Source organism: Zingiber officinale, chromosome 7A (genome assembly GCF_018446385.1).
Source record: "Zingiber officinale cultivar Zhangliang chromosome 7A, Zo_v1.1, whole genome shotgun sequence".
In the NCBI taxonomy this organism is placed as follows: Eukaryota; Viridiplantae; Streptophyta; class Magnoliopsida; order Zingiberales; family Zingiberaceae; genus Zingiber; species Zingiber officinale.
The window spans coordinates 74,072,321-74,091,358 of NC_055998.1; the positions used below are offsets into that span (position 1 = coordinate 74,072,321).

The 19,038-nt window shown below is 46.6% G+C and overlaps 1 protein-coding gene across 1 annotated transcript in view; it reads left to right on the top strand.

The window, feature by feature from the left end:
- LOC121999433 (vesicle-associated membrane protein 727-like) overlaps positions 1-17,629 on the top strand; it is a 44,063-nt gene extending 26,434 nt beyond the window's left edge. Inside the window, exon 4 of the mRNA XM_042554118.1 lies at positions 17,522-17,629. Within this exon, the coding sequence (XP_042410052.1) occupies positions 17,522-17,629 (108 nt within the window). The remainder of the gene's footprint in view (positions 1-17,521) is intronic.
- Positions 17,630-19,038: the final 1,409 nt, after the last annotated feature.

The window sequence follows — 19,038 nt, forward strand, 5'->3', positions numbered from 1 at the left end:
CTGACGAAGTGAGGAAGGCGTATCTCCGCTCGGAAGATTTCGGAGAGAAGTTTACCGACAAGATATCCCTCACTTTCGAAGAAGCGATCAAGGCGGCGGTGGATCACTTGAAGGCCAAAGGTCATCTTCCCGCCGAGCTGACCATTCCTCCCGAGGACCTCGCGACCGTGATGGGCGCCATCCCTGATGCTATTTTTGATTTCGACGCATGAGGAGTGTTTCTTATGAACTTTTTTGTATTCAGGCCGTTCGGCCCAACTTTTTTCTGTAGTAACTTTTTTTGTTAGCCTTGTGCTTAATAGATAATCTTTTCCTTTCCTTCAGTTTTTGTTTTGGCAAGAAATTTTCCTCTCGTCACGACTGAAGTGTTCTTTAAAACCCTTCCGCTCGGCACTACACTCCGTCAGACCAGTCGATTGTCTTTAATGTCTCATTATGCGACTGAGCAGCCGCTCGGCGCGTGAACGTTACTCGTTCACTTGCTAGCATTTTTAATTCCGATTAACCATCTTTTGCTTCGAGCCTTACCTCAAAGGGGTTTTCGCTAGGTTTTCGCATGCGAGCCGCTCTGACTTTTATAGATGCCGGCTCATCCCTCGATATTTAACGTCGGAGCTCGACGGTCTTCCGCTCGGACGTTTATAGACGTCGGCTCGTCTCTCGATTTTTAACGTCGGAGCTCGACGGCCTTCAGCTTGGACGTTTATAGACGCCGGCTCGTCTCTCGATTTTTAACGTCGGAGCTCGACGGCCTTCCGCTCGGACGTTTATAGACGTCGGCTCGTCTCTCGATATTTAACGTCGGAGCTCGACGGCCTTCGCGTTTATAAACGCCGCTCGTCTCAATTTTTAACGGGCTCGACGGCCTTCGAGCGTTTATAAGCGCGGCAGTCTCGATATTTAACGCCGGGCTCGACGGCCTCCGCCGGACGCTTTATAGACGCCGGCTCGTCTCTCAATTTTAACGTCGGAGCTCGACGGCCTTCCACTCGGACGTTTATAGACGCCGGCTAGTCTCTCGATATTTAACGTCGGAGCTCGACGGCCTTCCGCTCGGACGTTTATAGACGTCGGCTCGTCTCTCAATTTTTAACGTCGGAGCTTGACGGCCTCCCGCTCGGACGTTTATAGACGCCGGCTCGTCTCTCGATCTTTAACGTCGGAGCTCGACGGCCTTCCGCTCGGACGTTTATAGACGCCGGCTCGTCTCTCGATTTTTAACGTCGGAGCTCGACGGCCTTCCGCTCGGACGTTTATAGACGTCGGCTCGTCTCTCGATCTTTAACTTTGGAGCTCGACGGCCTTCCGCTCGGACGTTTATAGACGTCGGCTCGTCTCTCGATTTTTAACGTCGGAGCTCGACGGTCTTCCGCTCGGACGTTTATAAACGCCGGCTCGTCTCTCGATTTTTAACGTCGGAGCTCGACGGTCTTCCGCTCGGACGTTTATAGACGCCGGCTCGTCTCTCGATTTTTAACGTCGGAGCTCGACGACCTTCAAGGCTAATTTTAACGCTGCCGATCGGCGGATCCATGGGCCATCCTTTGAATTAATTTTAATTCCTGCATTACAAGGACACGGGCGACTAACATATACAGAAATGATTTACATTCGTGCACCTTTCACCCCGCTCGATAAGGTTGGAGATGATTTGCACTCCACGGTCGATCCAGCTGCTGCCCGTCTTCATCCTCCAAGTAGTAAGCGCCCGAGCGGAGTTTTTCAATAACCTTGAAAGGACCCGCCCAAGGAGCTTCTAGTTTGCCGACATCGCCGACCGGCTTGACTTTCTTCCAGACAAGATCGCCGACCTGGAATGATCTGGGGATTACACGACGGTTGTAATTTTGCTTCATCCGCTGCCGGTACGCCATCAGCCGAACGGACGCCTTGGCTCGCTCCTCGTCGACCAAATCCAGCTCCATGTTCCTCCGTTCAGCGTTGCCATCATCATAACTTTGAATCCGGTCGGACTCGACGCCGACTTCAACCGGAATAACTGCCTCGCCACCATACACCAAATGGAATGGTGTAACGCCCGTCCCTTCCTTCGGAGTCGTCCGGATGGCCCACAAGACGCCCGGCACTTCGTCCGGCCAACTTCCTCCCAAATGGTCGAGCCGAGTGCGCAGAATACAAAGAATTTCCCGATTGGCTACTTCAGCTTGACCGTTGCTTTGGGGATAAGCCACGGACGTGAAGTGTTGCTCGATGCCGTAGCTCTTGCACCAATCCTCTAGCACCTTCCCTGTGAATTGTCGTCCGTTGTCGAAAATCAGTCGGCGAGGGATGCCGAACCGACAAATGATGTGTTGCCATATGAACTTTTTGACCATTTGTTCGGTGATCCTGGCTAGCGGCTCGGCCTCCACCCACTTGGAAAAATAATCTACCGCCACTAGTAGAAATTTCCGCTGTCCGGTCGCCATAGGAAATGGACCAACGATATACATTCCCCACTGGTCGAACGGACACGAGACTGTAGATGGCTTCATTTCCTCTGTCGGTCGGTGGTTGAAGTTATGGTACTTTTGGCATGAAAGGCACGTCGACACGGTCCGAGCGGCGTCTGCTTGTAAAGTCGGCCAAAAGTATCCGGCTAGCAGGATCTTCTTAGCTAGTGATCGTCCGCCCAGATGTCCTCCGCACGATCCTTGATGTACCTCTTGGAGGATGTAAGCCGAGTCTTCCGAGCTCACGCATTTCAACAGCGAGCGTGAGAAAGCCTTTTTGTAAAGCTGATCGCCGATGAGTGTGAACCGACCGGCTCTTCTCCTTAGCAGCTGGGCTTCATTCCGGTCGGACGGTGTGGCTCCCGATCGGAGGAACTCTATGATGGGTGTCCGCCAGTCGCTTGGAAATGTGAGGCCTTCCATCCGGTCGACGTGCGCCACTAACAGTACTTTTTCAATTGATTGCTGAATGGCGACCGGCGTTATTGAGCTCGCGAGTTTGGCTAACTCATCGGATGCTTGATTTTCTGCTCTGGGTATCTTCTGGATAATAACTTCTCTAAAGTCAGCTTTGAGCTTCTCGAAGGCTTCAGCGTAGAGCTTGAGCCGAGCACTAAGAGCTGCTGAGCGGCCAACTGCGAATCCGAGTGAAGCATTACCCGACCAGCTCCCACATGTCGAGCTGCCTGCAAGCCGGCTATCAGGGCCTCATACTCTGCTCCATTGTTGGTAGCTTTATAATCCAGCCGGACGGATAAGTGCATCTTCTCTTCTTAAGGGGAGAGTAACAATATCCCAATCCCGCTTCCGAGCCGAGTGGACGACCCATCCACATATATTCTCCACATAGCTTCCGGCTCTGGCCTTTGCACCTCAGTCACAAAATCGGCCAAGGATTGCGCTTTGATCGTCGAGCGGGGCTGGTATTGGATATCAAATTCACTTAACTCCGTCGTCCATTTGATGAGCCGTTCGGATGCCTCTGGGTTTAGCAATACGCGCCCGAGCGGACTATTGGTTTTGACAATGATGGTATGCGCCAGAAAATATGGACGAAGGCGCCGAGCGGCGAGGACCAGAGCGAAGGCTAGCTTTTCGAGCCCAGTGTAGCGAGATTCAGCATCTTTTAAAATGTGACTAAGGAAATACACAGGCTCTTCTCCGCTCGACCTCACTAAAGCTGAGCCTATTGCATGCTCGGTTGAAGATAAGTACATATGAAGTGGCTCACCCACAGTCGGCTTGGCTAATACCAGGAGAGAGTTCAAATATGCCTTTAAATCTTCGAACGCCCGGTCGCATTCTTCGTCCCAGTGAAATTTTGTAGCCTTGCGCAAGATCTTGAAAAACGGGAGGTTCCGGTCGGCGGTTTTGGAGATGAACCTGGACAGAGCGGTGATCCGACCGGTCAAACGCTGCACTTCCCTTATATTTCTTGGAGGCGGCATATCTTGTAGAGCTTTCACCTTGCTGGGATTTGCTTCGATTCCCCGCTCGGTCACTATGTACCCCAGAAAGCGCCCTCCTTTTGCTCCGAACATGCACTTTTGGGGATTTAGCTTGACTCCATATTTGCGCAACGTTCGGAAGGTTTCCTCCATGTCTTTGAAGAGATCGACCGCTCGGCCGGACTTAATGAGAATGTCGTCCACATAAACTTCTAGATTCCGTCCGATTTGCTCTCTAAACACTTTATTCATCAAGCGCTGATATGTGGCCCCCGCATTCTTCAATCCGAACGGCATTACATTATAGCAATAAGTGTCGTCGGCCGTCACGAAGCTAACCTTTTCCTGATCTTCACGGGCGAGCGGCACTTGGTGATAGCCCTGGTAGGCGTCGAGCATACAAATTAATTCGCAGCCGGCCGTAGAGTCCACCAGCTGATCTATCCGAGGCAGAGGATAAAAATCTTTCGGGCAAGCTTTGTTGAGATCCCGAAAATCTATGCACACTCTCCACTTGTTACCTGGCTTGGAGACTAATACAACGTTAGCCAACCAGCTCGGGAACTGCACCTCGCGTATATGGCCGGCTTCCAGAAGCTTTTCCACCTCCGCCCGGATGATGACATTCTGCTCGGCGCTGAAATCTAATTCCGAGCAGCTCATGTGTCGACCAGACGAAGACATCATGATTTCTTCGGAGACATTGGATCAATTCTTCTTTCTGCTTCTCTTCCAGATCGGATGCTATGAAGGTTGTGGCCTCCGATCGGGTTGGGTGAATCTGCACTTCCTCTTTTTCTTCATAAATTAAAGAGGGTGGCTTTTCGGTGATGGCGTTTACCTCGATACAGGGCGCCTTCCGAGCGGAATTGGCCTCTGCTCGGACCATCTCGATGTAGCATCGCCGAGCTGCTAGTTGATCTCCCCGCACTTCCCCCACTTTGTCCTCCACGGGGAACTTGATCTTCCGCTCGGAATTCGCTGAGCGCCGGTCGTCCCAAAATGACATTGTAGGAAGAGGGAGAGTCGACCACCACGAAGTTTGTTGTTCTTGTCCTCCTGAGCGGCTCTTCTCCCAGCGAGGTAGCCAGTCGAATCTGTCCGACCGGCTGAACTTCATTTCCCGTAAACCCGTAGAGTGGGGTTGTCATGGGCAACAGCTCGGCTCGATCAATTTGCAGCTGATCGAACGCCTTCTTGAATATGATGTTAACTGAGCTTCCTGTGTCAACAAATACGCGGTGAATAGTGTAATTGGCTATTACCGCTTTGATGAGCAGAGCATCGTCGTGGGGTACTTCAACTCCTTCCAAGTCCTTGGGCCTGAAACTAATTTCGGGCCCTTCTGCTTGTTCTCGGCTACAGCCGACCGCATGAATTTGGAGCTATCGGACGCTCGCCTTTCTGGCTCGATTGGAGTCTCCTCCGGTCGGCCCACCAGCAATAATGTTGATCTCGCCTCGGGAAGTATTGCTTCTATTTTCCTCCTCCCGAGCGGACGGTCGGGACCGTTCTCTGGACGCTCGGCGATTCTCCGGCCTTTGAGAACGACGCCGATCGGGAGTATGTTGTTGTGACCTACCAGCCTGTGTCCGATCGGCTTCATGAGTTCTCTGTCGCCTGTCGACTGAGGGAGACCGTCGTCCTGCATTCCGGGGCACAGGATGAGCCACGAAGGGAAGACTTCGGCAATCCCTTGTGTTGTGCGTATCTGTCCGGTGGAAGGAGCAAAACATCGGGGTCCATTTCTTCTTTGGCTTGGGCCGGGCGGCGGCTACCTCTTGTACGTGGGGCCTGGTATGGGGGGATCGGATTGCTTCGGCTCTTGGTCCTCTGGGCGACTGATGTGTGGCGTGTGGTTTCCGCTCGGCCGGAGGTGCTTCTTCCACATTGATGTATTCGTTCGCCCGGTGTAGCATGTGATCATAGTCTCGGGGCGACTTTCGGATGAGCGATCGGAAGAAATCCCCATCCACTAGGCCTTGTGTAAAGGCATTCATCATGGTTTCCGAGGTGGCCGTTGGAATGTCCATCGCCACTTGGTTGAACCGCTGGATGTAAGCTCGAAGCGATTCACGGGCTTCTTGCTTGATGGCGAACAGGCTCACGCTCGTTTTTTGATAGCGTCGACTGCTTGCAAAATGATGGAGGAAGGTCGTTCGGAAGTCCTTGAAGCTTGTAATGGATCCGTCCGACAGCCTCCGGAACCACCGTTGAGCCGATCCCGAGAGAGTGGTAAGAAAAACTCGGCACTTTACTCCATCTGTGTATTGATGGATCATCCGGGTCGGTTGTCCCATTGTACTCGCCGATCGTCGGAGGCACGTAGTGCTTGGGCAGAGGGTCTTCTAGAATAGCCTCCGAAAATTGGCGATTGATTCGCTCGGGAGAGGCGTCCGCTCGGGGGGCTTTCCCTTTCCTGTTGTCTCGTCTCGGTATTTCATCCGAAGATGATCCCCGTTCTCGATTAGTCGCTACGGCTTCAGGAGTGCGGAAGAGAGCCCGATGGAATGGTACTGTCACTGGTGGTGCTTCTGCTCGGCCACCAGACGCTGATGTTGCTTGTTGCTCCGGCAGCTCGGCTGTGGCTTTCTGTTTTTGCTCCACGAGCTTGGCAGCCCTCATCTCGATCAGAGCGTCAAGTTCCTCGTTAGAAAGCGTCACCATGTGTTGTCATCCAGCCTCGTCCATTGTTCCCGTTCGGATGCAGGAGCGTTCCCACAGACGGCGCCAAATTGATCCTGTCCGAATCGCCGAATCAAAGGACGCTGGGCACGTGGCGCACTCCTAGTCGAGGATGTAGGCCTCCGTCTGGTCGCACGAATCTCCGGCGAACCTGCACAGAAGTCGGGCCGGGAAGGGGTTCTCGGCTGCGACCCTCCGACGCTCAAGTCAGGTAAGCGGACAGCAAAAGGTGGCTCCAAAGCTTGTAGAATGCGTACCTCCGGCGAAGTAAGAGGCTCCTTATATAGAGCGGTGAAAGAACTAATGCACGTCCACCGAGGCGCATACGAGTCCGCAGCCCATACCTCGGTATGTACCTATCAGAGAGTTTACCTGACACCATACTGCTACAGTTCAATCACGTCTTCGATGGGACAACAGAACACCTTGTTGTCAGACCTAGAGTATGGCCTAGCCATAAGACTTGACGGCTGTCAGAAGATGTTCCTATCCTTCATCCACCGCCCGGCCGGGATGTCCGTCCGGCCGGCCGGAGCGCCCATTATGTCCTGCCTTCTCTTAGGCCTTCCACTCGGTCATTATTTACTATTTCATTGAGCGTCGGAACCCCGACCCCTGTCAGGGCGTCTTTCACTATCAGACGTTTACGTGCAGGCCGATCGGCCTGCCTTTTTTCATGTGTCCGGTCAGCTCACCCTTCTTCGACGGACCACCTGGCCCTCTGACCTCCACGTGGCATTGACCGCTCGTTAGGGGGTCCCGGGCTCTTACCACCGGATCACCCGGCTTGGAGACTAGCACTACATTTGCGAGCCAGCTCGGGAACTGGACCTCCCTTATATGGTCGGCCTCCAGGAGCTTCTCGACCTCCGCTCGGATGATGGCGTTTTGTTCGGCGCTAAAGTCCCTCTTCCTTTGCTTCACCAGCCGAGCGTCCGGTCGGACGTGAAGCTTATGCTGTGCTATACTTGGCGAAATTCCCAGCAGCTCATGCGTCGACCAAACGAAGACGTCGCAATTTCTCTGGAGACATTCGATCACCTCCTTTTTCTGACTTGCCTCCAGATCGGCCGTAATGAATGTGGTGGCCTCCGATCGGGTTGGGTGGATCTGCACCTCCTCTTTTTCTTCATAAACCAAAGAGGGTGGTTTTTCGGTTATGGCGTTCACCTCGATCCATGGCATCTTCCGCGCGGAATTAGCTTCGGCTCGGACCATTTCGACGTAGCATCGCCGAGCCGCTAGCTGGTCTCCTCGCACTTCTCCAACTTTATCTTCAACCGGGAACTTAATTTTCTGGTAGAAGGTGGAGACGGCCGCTCGGAACTCACTGAGCGCTGGTCTCCCCAGGATAACATTGTATGATAAGGGAGAGTCGACCACGACGAAGTTGGCAGTCCACGTCCTTCTGAGCAGCTCTTCTCCCAGCGAAATAGCCAGTCGGACCTGTCCGACCGGTAGAACTTCATTGCCCGTAAACCCGTAGAGGGGGGTTGTCATGGGCAGCAACTCAGCTTGATCAATTTGCAGTTGGTCGAAAGCCTTTTTAAATATAATGTTGACCGAGCTGCCTGTATCGATGAAAATAAGGTGAATAGTATAGTTAGCTATTACCGCTTTGATGATGAGGGCGTCGTCATGTGGCACTTCGACTCCCTCAAGGTCCTTGGGCCCGAAGCTGATTTCAGGCCCGCTCGCCCGTTCTTGACTGCAGCCGACCGCATGGATCTTGAGCTGCCTGACACTCGCCTTCCTCGCTATGTTGGAGTCACCTCCGGTTGGTCCGCTAGCGATGATGTTGATTTCGCCCCGGGACGTGTTGCTTCTATTTTCTTCCTCCCGTGCGGACGGCCTAGGCCGCTCCTTAGATACCCGGGGATTGTCCTCGTGCCTCTGAGGATGATACCGCTCGGGAGACTTTCTAGATATCCGCCGACCGGCTTCATGGTGCCGCTGTCGCCCGTCGGGCGATGTCGATCGACGACTGCCACTCCGGGGAGCGGGGTGGGCGATCAGGGGAAGGCTTCGGCAATCTCGTGTGTTATGCGTGTCGGTCCGGTGGAACGAGCAAAACATGGGGGTCCATACCTTCTTTTTTGGTTTGGGCCGCTCGGTGGCTACCTCTTGGATGGCGTGGGACCTTGCGTGGTGAGGGTGGACTGCTTCGGCTAGTGGTCCTCTGGGCGGCTGGTGGCCAGTGAGCGGCTTCCGCTCGGCAGGGGCTAGCTGCTCAGTTGGAGCTTCTTTTCTTCGGGTCGCCTGGGCTTCCTCCACATTAATGTACTCATTGGCCCGGTGTAACATATGATCATAGTCTCAGGGCAACTTTCGAATAAGTGAACAGAAGAAGTCACCGTCCACAAGGGCTTACGTGAATACATTCATCATTGTTTCTGAGGTGGTTGTTGGAATATCCATGGCCACCCGGTTGAATCGTTGGATGTAAGCTCGGAGCGACTCCCTGGGCTCTTGCTTGATGGCAAATAGACTAACACTGGTCTTCTGGTAATGCCGACTGCTCGCAAAATGATGGAGAAAAGCGATGCGGAACTCTTTAAAGCTGGTAATGGATCCGTCCGGCAGCCTCCGGAACCATCGTTGCGCCGATCCCGAGAGGGTGGTAAGGAACACCCAGCATTTCACTCCATCTGTGTATTGATGTAGTGTAGCTGTGTTGTCGAACTTACCTAGATGGTCGTCCGGGTCGATGGTTTCGTTGTATTCCCCGATCGCCGGGGGCACATAATGCTTTGGCAGAGGGTCCCTCAGGATGACCTCTAAAAACTGCCTGTTGATCCGCTTAGGGGAGGCGTCCGTTCGGGGAGCATTGCCTTTTCTGTAGTCTCGCCTGGGCACCTCGTCAGATGAAGATCCTCGATCAAGGTTAGCTGGTGCGACTTCAGGAGGCGTACGGAATAGGGCCTGATGAAATGGAATCGGGGCAGGCGGTGCCTCTCCTTGGATGCCGATCGGATCCTTATCTCGGCCCCATGCTGAGATGTTCTCCGGTCGGAACTTTGCTGCCGCTCGGCCTCCTGACGCTGACATCGCTTGTTGCTCTAGTCGCTCGGCTTGCGCCTTCTGTTTCTGTTGCTCCACGAGCTTAGTTGCTCTTGCCTCGATTAGAGCATCAAGCTCCTCCTGGGAGAGCATCACGGTGGGAGGTCGTCCAGCTTCGTCCATCTCTTCCGCTCGGATGCAGGTGCTTTCCCACAGACGGCGCCAATTTGATCCTGTCCGAGTGATGAGTGGATGGACGCTAGGAACGTGGCACTCTCCGCTGTCTACTGCTGGTGATGTGGATCTCCGCCACTACCTGCAAAGAAGTCAGGCCGGGAGGAGTTTCCCGACGACGACCCTCCGACGCTCAAGTCAGGCAAGAGGAAAACGATGAAGTGGCTCCAAAGATGAGGGATTGCGTACCTCTGGTGAAGTCTGAGGGCTCTTATATAGAGCTGTGGGGAGGCTTATGCACACCTACCGAGGCGTACACGTGTCCTTTACCATACCTTAGTATGGGCTTACCAGAGGAGCATGCCTAACACCATACTGCTACAGTCCGAGCACCTCTCTGATGGGACGGCAGAACCTTCCGTCGTAGGATTCTGCGTATGACTTAGTCGTCGAACATGTCTGTTGTCAGAAGATATTCCCTAATGTCCCCTTGTCCTTGTCTCCTTTTTCCACGCGCTGAGCGTCCAGCCGCTCGACAGGCACATCACTTCCAACCTGGCGTAGGTGTTGGCCCGACCGGGGAGATTCCCGGTCGCATGCTCGGCTGATATTGTTCCTACCCGTGTTGCTCTATGCCTCGACCAAGCGGACTACCCGCTCGGCCCGGCGACCCTTTTCACTACGAACGTCGGAAACCCGACTCCCCGTCGGGTTGTCTTTGATTCCGCTCGGACCCGTTCGGCCGGTCGACCCAACCCTTATCCGATCGGTCGGACCTCATGCTAACCCTTTTGACTTTTGACCTCTACGTGTCATTGGGTCCCTGATAACCATGATTTTACTATACTATTTTGATTCATATATGCATGGTTTGATGTTGATTTTATAGGTTTAAATCATGGTTACATCATATTTTGTGCATTGTATCTATTTTGGACCTAATTGCAAATTATTGTATTTTTGTGTTATTTGATGCTAATATTTGATTCTTATTTTGTAGGCATCAAAGGATCTTGGATTTGGATTTGGACCAAAATTGGGTTCGAATCGGAGTTCAAACAAGAAGATCAAGCTTTGGAGCATTATGGGCCGTTCATCAAAAATAGGACAGATCTGGACCATCCGTTGAAGATCTGGCCGATCCAACTTAATGGGGAGCAGGTCTAAGCCATTGATGAAGATCCAGAAGTTTTGATGCAGATCTGAGTTCATCCAGCCATTGATCCAGTTTAATTAATCTGGGCCGTTCATTGAAGACTGTGTAGATCCGGGCCATCCAGTGGTGATCTGATCGATCCAACCTACGGGAGGGTAGATCCAAACCCTAGATCAACATCAGTACCTTCGGATCAGATTTTGGGCAAGCTTTCACCGTTGATTTAGCTCCAAATCAATCTCAGCCGTCGGTTCAAATCAGAGATCTGTTTAAATGAGAAGCTACAGTGCTTCGTGTTCTTCGTCGATCTCCTCCATTGTTCTTGGCATCGCGCGTTCTTCTTCTGGTGGATTTCGATCCCGATTCCTTCTCCAATCAACCTCTCGAGCTTCAACTTCATTGTAGAGCTTCACGGCAGCACATCCCGATCATCTGGAGCCATTGGAGGGTGTTCTCTCCGGTGGAATTTGGCTCGCGGCATCTCCCTGTTTCACCTCAGATTTGGAGGTGGTCCTCCAAATCCGAGCTCCGATTCTCATCAGAAGCGTTCGGCGGTGGTCCTCCGGCGTTGCAGAACTCCATCCGACGTCCATCCGCGTTCCACTGCTTCCCATCAGATCCAGAGACCAGATTTCAGATTTTGGCCATTCTTGGGGTTTTGGGATGTTCTTAGCTCGCCGGGGGTGGTCCGTCGGCGTTCTTGAACAATCCTGGAACTGATACGCCACTGAGATGCTCCACTGAGGTCCAAAGTTGGGTGGTCTCGACTTTGGCACTCTTGTGTGACGGCTTGAGTGTGAAGCTTGTATAGATTGGTTGTGAGTTGGATCAGTTAGGGTTTATTTAGTTTTGCTACTGTTTTATAGCTTAGAACATATTCCTTTTATGTTTGTTAAGTTCTTATCATTGCAATTTAGCATTTCTTTGTTTTGTTGAAGTTTAATTCATGTTTGGTAGTTGTAATTTCATTGATACAATTTAGTTTAATTCTTGTTTGATGCTTAGTTAATTGTTAAGTGTTTAATTTCTAAGTTAGGGGTTTGATTATGCTTTAGATCAGATTTAATTGCGTCTCGTTATTTCATATTTAGTCTAAGTGTGTTGATGGTTTAATTATGATGTAGGGTGACAATGCATTATGGTTTGATCATTGGCACATAGTTAGGTTTCACTATTGCTTTAGATTAATTTCTTATTTGTTATGCTTTCATTTGTTAGATTTAGATTCAAAGCATTAAACCCCCACTTACATATTAAAACCCCAAAAATAGGAATAAAAGACAATCCTAGATTACATCCTACCGTTGGTTCCTCGAGAGATCGATCCTGGGCTCGTTACTACAACATTATTGTTTAATTAAGGGGTTCAGTGGAAAATACATTTGTACAATTTGATTAGCGGATGTGACAGATTTGCTGTATCAAATTTTATTCCATTAGCTAATGTGAGTTTTTTTTTGTTTCAAATTGCTAGAATTGAAGTGGAAAATCAGTAAAATCAGTGGCAAAACAAAGGAGTGTATCAAAGGTGAAGATAGAGTATCAAGATTCTATGTTTGCATTCAAATTGAAGGAGAGGTTAGCTTGATACTTTGAAGTGGTAATAACAAATGGTATTCATCTCTTTTCACATTAAAATGGTCAACTCATCAAGTATATTCTCTCCAATACTCTTATCTTCTCATTTCCTTCATTAAATACTTTTCTGTTGCCTATTTCACTTACTTTCATTGTTCTTCTTGCTTTCATTTCAATTCTTCATGATTAAATCCTTTTGATTCATGTATGCTATGTCTATAGTGGTGGAGAAATAGAAAATAAGCAAGTTTATGATAGTGAAATGTTGTGAGTTGCATTGAGTGAGCTCCACTTTATACACATACTTGAGTGTGAGAGCTAGAATAGGTAAATTCTTGTGAGATTGCAACTTGCTTAATTTTTCAATTGGATTGAAACTACCATACCTACTGATTATTGTTTGGATTGTATTCATGATTGTTTGTGATCTTTAAGATGATCTTAGTTAAATTCTTTTTACTATCTTTTAGATATTGCTAGGGAATTTTCTATGGAGATGATTTTTAGTTTTCTTTACTTGTACGGGGCGTTCAAGACTAAGTGTGGGGGATTTGATAACCATGATTTTACTGCATTATTTTGATTCATTTATGCATGGTTTTGATGTTGGTTTCATAATTTAAATCATGGTTACATCACATTTTGTGCATTGTGTGTATTTTTGGACTTAATTACAAATTACTTTATTTTTATGTTATTTGATGCTAATATTTGATTCTTATTTTGTAGGCATCAAAGGATCTTAGATTTGGATCTATTTGGACCGGAATTGGGCTCGAATCGGAGTTCAAAAGACAAGATCAAGCTTGGGTCGATTTGGGCCGTTTATCAAGAATAGGACAGATCTGGACCATCCGTTGAAGATCTAGCCGATCCAACTAAATGGGGAGGAGATCTAAGCCATTGATGAAGATCCAGAAGTTTTGATCCAGATCTGAGTTCATCTAGCCATTCATCAAGCCGAATTAATCTGGGTCGTTCATTGAAGACTAGGCGGATCTGGGCCATCCAGTAATGATCTGATCGATCCAACCTACAGGAGGGTAGATCCAGACCCTAGATCAACATCAGTACCTTCGGATCAGATTTTGGATGACTTTTCACCGTTGATTTAGCCCGGAATCACCTCAGCCGTCCGTTCAGATCCAGATCTGATTTAAATCTGAGAAGCTACAGTAGCATTCCTCTTCGTCGACTCCATAGCGCGCAGCAACCTCGTCCTCGCGGCAATCTTCCAGATTTCAACCCCTTTCCTTCTCCAATCACTCTCCCGAGCTTCAATCTCGGTGGAGAGCTTCTCGGCGGTATCATCCCGATCTTCTGGAGCCATTGGAGGGTGTTCTCTCCGGTGGAATTTGGCTCGCGACATCTCCCTGTTTCACCTCAGATTTGGCGGTGGTCCTCCAAATCTGAGCTCCGATTCCCATCTGCAACATTTGGAGGTGGTCTTCCGGCGTTGCTGAACTCCATTAGATGTCCATCCGCATTCCACAGCTTCCCATCAGATCCAGAGACAAGATTTCCAGCATTTTCGGCATTTTCTTGGGTTCGAGTTGTTTCCAACTTGTCGGGGGTGGTCCGTCGGCACTTGTGAGCATTCCTCGAACTGATTTGCAGCTTAGAATCTCCACTGAGGTCCGAAATTGGGTGGTCTCGATTTTGGCCTCTTGTGTGACGGCTTGAGTGTGAAGTTTTGTGGAATTGGTTGAGGGATTGGATTGGTTAGGGTTTATTTCTTTTTGCTACTATTTTATAGCTTAGAACTTGTTTCTTTTAATGGTTGTTATGTTTTTATGCAAGTAATTTAGTATTTCATTACCTTGTTGTAGTTTAATTTGAGTTTAAGTTGTGCTTGATTAATTGTTTAGAGTTTAAGTTCTAAGTTAGGGTTTACATCTTGTTTTAGATCAGATTTACTTGAGTCTTCTTATTTCAATCTTCGTTTGATGTGTGTTGATGATTTAATTATAATGTAGGATGACAATGCATTATGGTTTGATTGTTGGCACACAAGTAGATTTCATTTGTTTAGGTTTCACTCTTATGCTTTAGATTAATTTCTTTACTGCTATGTTTTCCTTTGTAGATTTATATTCAAAGCTTTAAAACCCCCAACTCCATTTTTATATCGAAAACCCCAAAAATAGAAATAAAAAGACAATCCTATATTACATCATACTGTTGATTCCTCGAGAGCGATCCTGGGCTAGTTACTACAACGTTATTGTGAAATTAAGGGGTTCAGTCGAAAATACATTTGTACAATTTGATTAACGGATGTGACGGATTCGCTATATCAAATTTAATACAGCGAATCTGTCACATCCGCTAATCAAATTGTACAAATGTATTTTCCACTGAACCCCTTAATTAAACAATAATGTTGTAGTAACGAGCCCAGGATCGATCTCTCGAGGAACCAACGGTAGGATGTAATCTAGGATTATCTTTTATTCCTATTTTTGGGGTTTTAATATGTAAGTGGGGGTTTAATGCTTTGAATCTAAATCTAACAAATGAAAGCACAACAAATAAGAAATTAATCTAAAGCAATAGTGAAACCTAACTATGTGCCAATGATCAAACCATAATGCATTGTCACCCTACATCATAATTAAACCATCAACACACTTAGACTAAATATGAAATAACGAGATGCAATTAAATCTGATCTAAAGCATAATCAAAACCCTAACTTAGAAATTAAACACTTAACAATTAACTAAGCATCAAACAAGAATTAAACTAAATTGTATCAATGAAATTACAACTACCAAACATGAATTAAACTTCAACAAAACAAAGAAATGCTAAATTGCAATGATAAGAATTTAACAAACATAAAAGGAATTTGTTCTAAGCTATAAAACAGTAGCAAAACTAAATAAACCCTAACCGATCCAACTCACAACCAATCTATACAAGCTTCACACTCAAGCCGTCACACAAGAGTGTCAAAGTCGAGACCACCCAACTTTGGACCTCAGTGGAGCATCTCAGTGGCGTATCAGTTCCAGGATTGTTCAAGAACGCCGACGGACCACCCCCGGCGAGCTAAGAACATCCCAAAACCCCAAGAATGGCCGAAATCTGAAATTTGGTCTCTGGATCTGATGGGAAGCAGTGGAACGCGGATGGACGTCGGATGGAGTTCTGCAACGCCGGAGGACCACCGTCGAACGCTTCTGATGAGAATCGAAGCTCGGATTTGGAGGACCACCTCCAAATCTGAGGTGAAACAGGGAGATGCCGCGAGCCAAATTCCACCGGAGAGAACACCCTCCAATGGCTCCAGATGATCGGGATGTGCTGCCGTGAAGCTCTACAATGAAGTTGAAGCTCGAGAGGTTGATTGGAGAAGGAATCGGGATCGAAATCCACCGGAAGAAGAACGCGCGACGCCAAGAACAGCGGAGGAGATCGACGAAGAACATGAAGCACTGTAGCTTCTCATTTAAACAGATCTCAGATTTGAACCGATGGCTGAGATTGATTTAGAGATAAATCAACGGTGAAAGCTTGCCCAAAATCTGATCCGAAGGTACTGATGTTGATCTAGGGTCTGGATCTACCCTCCCGTAGGTCGGATCGATCAGATCATCACTGGATGGCCCGGATCTGCACAGTCTTCAATGAACGGCCCAGATTAATTAAACTGGATCAATGGCTGGATGAACTCAGATCTGCATCAAAACTTCTGGATCATCATCAATGGCTTAGACCTGCACCCCATTAAGTTGGATCGGCCAGATCTTCAACGGATGGTCCAGATCTGTCCTATTTTTGATGAACGGCCCATAATGCTCCAAAGCTTGATCTTCTTGTTTGAACTCCGATTCGAACCCAATTTTGGTCCAAATAGATCCAAATCCAAGATTATTTGATGCCTACAAAATAAGAATCAAATATTAGCATCAAATAACATAAAAATACAATAATTTGTAATTAGGTCCAAAATAGATACAATGCACAAAATATGATGTAACCATGATTTAAACCTATAAAATCAACATCAAACCATGCATATATGAATCAAAATAGTACAGTAAAATCATGGTTATCAAATCCCCCACACTTAGTCTTGAACGTCTCGTGAAAGTAAAGAAAACTAAAAATCATCTCCATAAAAATTCCCTAGCAATACATAAAAGATAGTAAAAAGAGTTTAATTAAGATCATCTTAAAGATCACAAACAATCATGAATACAATCCAAACAATAATCAGTAGGTATGGTAGTTTCAATCCATTCGAAAAATTAAGCAAGTTGCAATCTCACAAGGAATTTACCTATTCTAGCTCTCACACTCAAACTTGTGTATAAGTGGAGCTCACTCAATGCAACTCACAACATTTCACTACCATAAGCTTGCTTATATTCTACTTCTCAACCACTATAAAACATAGCATACATGAATCAAAAGGAATTTATCATCAAGAATTAAAATAGAAGCAAAAAGAACAAGGAAAGTGGATGAAATAGGCAAAAGAAAAGTATTTAATGAAGAAAATGAGAAGATGAGAGTATTGGAGGAGTATACTTGATGAGTTGACCATTTTGATGTTAAAAGAGATGAATACCATTTGTCATTACCACTTCAAAGTATCAAGCTAACCTCCCCTTCAATTTGATGGCAAACCAAGAATCTTGATACTCTATCTTCCACTCTTGATACTCTTTTGCCACTGTTTTGTTATTCACTGTTTTTTTTTCTTTTTTTTTTTTTTTCAATTTCAGCATTTTGAAACTCAACAATAATCTCAAATCATGAAGAAAAATCCCCTCCCCCACACTTAAAGTATTGGTCGTCTCGGACAATGAAACACATAATAGAAACAAACAAAACAATCAAATTTGTAAAGTGCTGCTGCTTCAGTAAATGGAATCTGAATTCTAACATCTGCTGCAACAAATTCAGAAAAGAAGATCTTATAAGACTGCAAAGGCAGTGCCAAATCCAAACTCCATTGATACTTCAATTTCAGAAACAATGTTTGCAGTAATTTAGTTGCAGTTCTGCAACTACAGCTTCAAAACCTCACTGATCAGATTCTGAATTCTGGAAATCAGCAATCTAGAATTCAATACCAGCAAAATTCAGTTGCAATAAGAAAGCTCCAGCAACTCCAAGCATAGCAGCAGTTGTGCAGTACCACAACATCAAAATTACCCATCTAATTGAGACTTGGATCAAATGTTCTCATTTCAATCTGAACATTTCCAGCAGTTAACTTCCCTCTCTCTACATTCATGAACCGTAACACTGTTTCAAAAGAGTTCTCCAGCACTTGTCTCTGAAACTCTCTATGTTCTGCAGATTTTTCTTCAGTTATAGAATTCTCACAATTGCAGCAGAGAAGTTCACGATTTCAGAAGTTAAGCCGCATAGATTTCAAATAAATCTTTATTAGGTTATCAGTAATCACAATACAACCTCAGTAATCCTATTAAATAAGTGCAGAATTTCAGCTCTCTTAAAATGTTCTCAGCAATACACAGTTTCAAAAATCAGAAATTACAATTAGTTTCTGCAACTCCCTAGATTTTTTTATTCTCCTTACAAACCACTTGAAAGATGCATTCATGTTGCACTACTAGAAAGCAAAAGAAGAAATTATTGAACACCACAGCAGCCTATCCGAATTCTGCATTCACAATATTAGAGCTAACATCAATTGATTGACAAAGTTTCAAGATCTGTAAGTTAAGGTAATTTCAGTGTATAACATGAAGATTTCAGCTTCACAAAGAGTTGCATTTAGCATAGAATCCTCACAAAGTTGAGTTTCAATTCCTGCTCTTCAAAATCAGCAAATAAGCTTGGCACTAAACAGGTTTTGGAGAAATAACTGCTGCAACTAATTCTAGAATCATCTCTTGACCTCATACCAACTTGTTGATTCCTACATTTCAGATTACAGCAGATTTACTTCAATTCCAGGTGATGTATGGTTCTAGTATCCTGCTGCTCCAAAATTTCAGCAGTTTTTCAACTCAAACAGTTTTTCAGAGCGCATATTTTCAGATGTGCAGCTGAACATTAAATTCAGCTCAGCATCTTCAAAAGTCAGCTTCAATTTAATTCTGAAATTACAGAGGTTATAATCTGTTGAAATACAACTTAATTTCCACTTTAGAGCTTCTTAAAACACAACAATCAGTAGGGGAACAACCAAATTCAATAGCTTTGTTCAACCTTGATACATCAGAGTCAAATTAAAGCAGCCACATCACTTCAAATAGCTTTTGAAATTACTGCTAAACAACAATCTTCAGAATTATCACATCAATTTCTAGCCAAACAGAACCCTTTGATGCATCTCTGTGCAGGTTTATTTCAGCCTCTAATTTCTCTCAAAGAATTAGCTGAAAGATGTCTTCTAATGCTGTATATAGTTAAGAAACCAACTGACTTTTCCACTATCAAAACTGCATATCACTTCTGAATTCTTGCAACTGAATTGTTAAAGCTTCTATTCTTGAAGTTCGTTTGTGCATCTAATTACTAAAGCATTTTGCATCAATCCCTGATTATGTTCACAGCA